Source organism: Chrysochloris asiatica, unplaced genomic scaffold, assembly GCF_000296735.1.
Source record: "Chrysochloris asiatica unplaced genomic scaffold, ChrAsi1.0 scaffold00076, whole genome shotgun sequence".
Lineage (NCBI taxonomy): Eukaryota > Metazoa > Chordata > Mammalia > Afrosoricida > Chrysochloridae > Chrysochloris > Chrysochloris asiatica.
Window position 1 is genome coordinate 5,019,719 of NW_006408594.1, and position 4,367 is coordinate 5,024,085.

General features: G+C 48.6%; 1 protein-coding gene across 1 annotated transcript in view; it reads left to right on the forward strand.

Moving 5' to 3' along the window:
* The window catches only part of TST (thiosulfate sulfurtransferase (rhodanese)), a 10,143-nt gene extending 7,804 nt beyond the window's left edge, over positions 1-2,339 (forward strand). The window contains exon 2 of the mRNA XM_006865219.1: positions 2,041-2,339. Within this exon, the coding sequence (XP_006865281.1) occupies positions 2,041-2,339 (299 nt within the window). The remainder of the gene's footprint in view (positions 1-2,040) is intronic.
* The last annotated feature ends 2,028 nt before the right edge of the window (positions 2,340-4,367 follow it).

The following is a 4,367-nucleotide window of genomic DNA, read 5'->3' on the forward strand; positions in this document are numbered from 1 at the left end:
AGTAGACTCCACTCATGGTACCCCCATTGGTGTTAGAGTAGAGCTGTGCTCCCCAGGGTTTTCAGTGGCTCAGTTTTCATAAGTAGACTCCACTCGTGGTACCCCCATTGGTGTTAGAGTAGAGCTGTGCTCCACAGGGTTTTCAGTGGCTGAGTTTTGGAATATCGATCACCAGACATTTTTTTCTGGGGTGCCTCTGGGTAGAACCTTCAACCTTTTGGTTACGAGCTGAGAACATTAAAGGTTTGCTGCACTCACACCCAGGGACTCCTAATGCTTATTGAGCATCTATACGCCTTCCATGGAACCCTTGGGTGGCACAGATGGCTAAGCTCTTGACAATTAACCGGAAGGTTGGCAGTTCAAACTCACTTGGAGGTGTCTGGGATGAGATACTTGGCAATCTCTTTCCCATGAGTCAGTCACAGTTTTGAAAACCTTAAGAGTATAGTTCTACTCGGACGCACACGGGGTCACCTAGAGTCAGAATCGGCTCACAGCAACTGGTGTTTTGTTTCTTTACGTGCTTTCTACAGCAGACGCGATTTTCCATGTATTGCACTTCGCGGCTTTCTGCTCCGGCAAAGACCTACAGCCTCAGAAACTCTATACAGGGTCGCTCTGAGTCGTAACTGACTCAGTGACATTTAACAATGACAGCAAACAGCTCTTACACAACTGGGTACTCTTAATTCCATTATAACTGTGGGGGAAACCCCATTAACCAAGCCCACTGACTTCAGGTCAATCCCAACTCATAGCGACCCTATAGGACACAGTTGTTGTTGCTAAGTGTCATCGAGTCAGTTCCGACCCAAAGCAACCCTGTATAGGGTTTCTGAGGAGCAGCTCTTGAACTTGAACTGCCGATCTTGCAGTTTCAAACAACATCGCAGTCCAGCACATTAACCCACAGCACCACACCAGGACGCGTATAGAGGGCACAGTAGAGCTGCCTTATTGGGTTTTCAAGGCTGTGACCGATCCATACAGAAGCAGACTGCCCCATCTTTCTCATGCACAATGACTGCTGAGTGTGAACTGCCAGTCTTTCAGTTAGAGGCAGAAGAACACTTAGCCATCATGCCACCGGGACCCCTCCCGACAGGGGGACTGAGGCTCAAAAAGGTGATACAACTTGTTTAAGGCCATCTACCTGCTAAGTGGCAGAGCTGGGATTTGAACTTACTCCTAAGGACAGGTCATGTGCTCTTTCTACAGTCATGTGCTGAACTTGAAAACCTGGGGACCTGGTAGCGCTTCATGAGCCATTTCATTTCACCAAGCCTCAGAGTTTCCACCTGTATAATGGAGCAATATTTCTTTTAATGAATTCTGGGGTTATCTGTTCAAAGTCTGTCTTCCTTGTGAGACTCAGCACCTCCAAAGCCTGGGATGTGTCTGTCTCTCCCCAATGTTCTCAGTATCTGCCATAACACACAGCATTCTCATTAATCTTCTCATTTGCTCTTCTCAACAACTCTGAGATAGGCACCTACTGCTGAGCCCATTATACAGCTGAGAAAACTGAGGTTCAAAGAAATGAAACTGTTAGCCCAAGGTAAACAGCTAATAAATGACAACTCTAAAACTCGTTTCCCTGCCTCTTGCAGCAGGTGTGACTTTGGGCATTCAGACTGATTTTGGGGAGGCGGATGTCTCAGATCATGATAGGTAATGAAACTGTGTGTGTGTGTGCTAAGGAGTTTGTTCCAACTCATAGTGGCCCCTGAATTGAGTTTTCGAGGCTGTAAATCTTTACAGGAACAGAAAGTTAATCTTTCTCCCTCAGAACAGCTAGTATTTTCGAACTGCTGACCTTGAGGTTAGCAGCCCAATTCATACCACTACGCTACCAGAGCTCCTTCATGGCAGGTAGGGCTAGGAATATGTTGAACATGTCAGAGAAATTATTTTTATTTGCAAAGCTCTCTAACCTGAAAGCCATGCTGGTGAAAACCTCCAGGTACCACTCAGCCCCTCCCACCATGCTGCTCCTAACCCTGTCCTTTCCTGTGCCCTTTGCCCCGCTCCCCCCAGGACTGGACTCAGGCCACATCCGTGGCTGTCTCAACATGCCATTCATGGACTTCCTGACGGAAGAAGGCTTTGAGAAGACCCCTGAAGAGCTCCGTGCCATGTTCAAGGCCAAGCAGGTGGACCTTTCACTGCCTCTCATAGCCACCTGCCGAAAAGGCGTCACTGCCTGCCACATTGCCCTGGCTGCCTACCTCTGTGGCAAGCCCGACGTAGCCGTCTACGATGGCTCCTGGTTTGAGTGGTTCCACCGGGCGCCCCTGGAGACCCGTGTGCCCCAGCGGAAGGGTGAGAAGGCCTGAGCAGGGCCTCTACCCTGCTCACCTCCATAACTCTGTCCAATATAGTGACCCCAGAATGACCTGCGGCTGCCTTATACCTCTCTGGTGGAGAAGATTGATGAGTTTTTCAAATCGCTGTGTAGATATCTCCCTTTCCCCAACAACACTGAATAAATTCTGCTTTTTCTGAGAAGTTGTATTTGCTTACATCTCCCTAAGTTCCATCCTTATCCCCTACTCCCGTCTCCTTCAGGCACCTTAGGATGCACCAAGGAATGGTGACTTCCCCAAGTGGGTCCCACTGGGGACACCCACTCACTACTTCACTTCTAGTAAAGGAAGATAAGATGTCTGTTGTCCCATGTCAGGTGGACTGGCCCCAGAGCATGCTGGGACCTGCCTGGAAGACAAGAATCCCAAGAGATGAAGGCAGGGTTAGCCACTGCCCCCTCCTGCCATAGGCCCAGTACTAGCGGACAACTGGTGTCTAAAGTGAGAGTCCAAAGGAGTGTACGATGGGCCCCAGGACTCCTCAGAAGAGGCAAAAGGCAGGTGACCTCTCACCTTTCGAACTCAGAAGTCCCACTGTGGATTGATGAGGGGAGTGGTGGGAGAAGCAGCTTCAGCCCCCTGGGAGAGAGGTCTCAGGATTCTGACACTGTGAAGCAGGAAGCTGCAGAGGAAGACAGGATCAACATGGCTGAATTTTGAGTTTTCCAGAAACTTGACTTTTAAATTGGGGGGTTGTATTATGGATTGAGTCCTGGTGTGGCCTTGTGGGTTCATGCGCTGGACTGCAAAGTCAGTTTGAACCACAAGGTTGGCAGTTCAAGCTCTCCATCCGCTCCTTGGAAACCCTATACAGGGTCTCTATGGGTTGGAACCGACTCAACGGCACTTAACAACAACAACATTATTGATTGACTTCTGTCTCCCCAAAATTATTCCCTTAAAAAACCAATAACTTTCAAGCGAATTTCTACTCATAGTACAAAGTAGGACTTCGCCATAGGGTTTCTGAGGCTGTGATCGTGCCGGAAGCAGACTGCCACTTGCTCCTGTGGTTGAGTTCAAACCGCTGATCTTTCAGTTAGCAGCCCAGTGCTTAACCCATTGCACTACCCCCTCTCCAAAAATAGATGCTGCAAATCCTAACCCCTATACTTACAGAAAGGAGCTCTGGTAGCGTAGTGGTTACGAATCTGGCTGCGAACCCTAAGGTCAGCAGTTCGAAACTACCAGCCGCTCTGCGGGAGAAAGATGAGGCTTTCTACTCCCGTAAAGATTTACACCCTTGGAAACCCTGTACAGGGTCGCTATGGGTCGGAACCGACTCGACGGCACTTCACAACAACATACTTACAGATGGAGTCCTAGTGTGGTGCTGGGGGTTAATGCACTGTACTGCAAGGTCAATTTGAACCACATGGTCAGTGGTTCCAGCTCACCAGTTGCTCCATGGAAAGAAACCCTACACAGGGTCGCTATGAGTCAGAACCGACTGGACAGCACTGACTAGCAACTACAATACTTATAGATAGAATCCCATTCTGGAAAAGAATTTTTCTCAGTTATGTTCATGAGGCCCTATTAGTGTGGCTGGTGACTGTGTGCCATGGAGTCGGTTCTGACTCATAGTCACCCTGTCTAGGGTTTCCAAGGCTGTAAATCTGTACAGGAGCAGAAAACCTCATCTTTCGCCTGCAGAATGGCTGGTAGATTTGAACTGCTGACCTTATGCTTAGCAGCCCAATGCATAACCCACTATACCACCAAGGCTGTGTTTTAGAGCCAATTCCTTTTGAGACATAAGAAGAGCACATTAGTCACAGAAGGGAATAAACACACCACATGAACATCACCAGGGAACCACGGAATGAAAGCTGAAAAGAGACAGGCCCTTAAGAGTTGTCACTCTGAACCTGGACTTCCTAACCACAAGGTCAGCAGTTCAAGCTCACCAGCCACTCCTTGGAAACCCTATAAAGGGTCACTCTGAGTTGGAACTGAGTCAATGGCACTTAACAACAACAACAACAACAACATGGC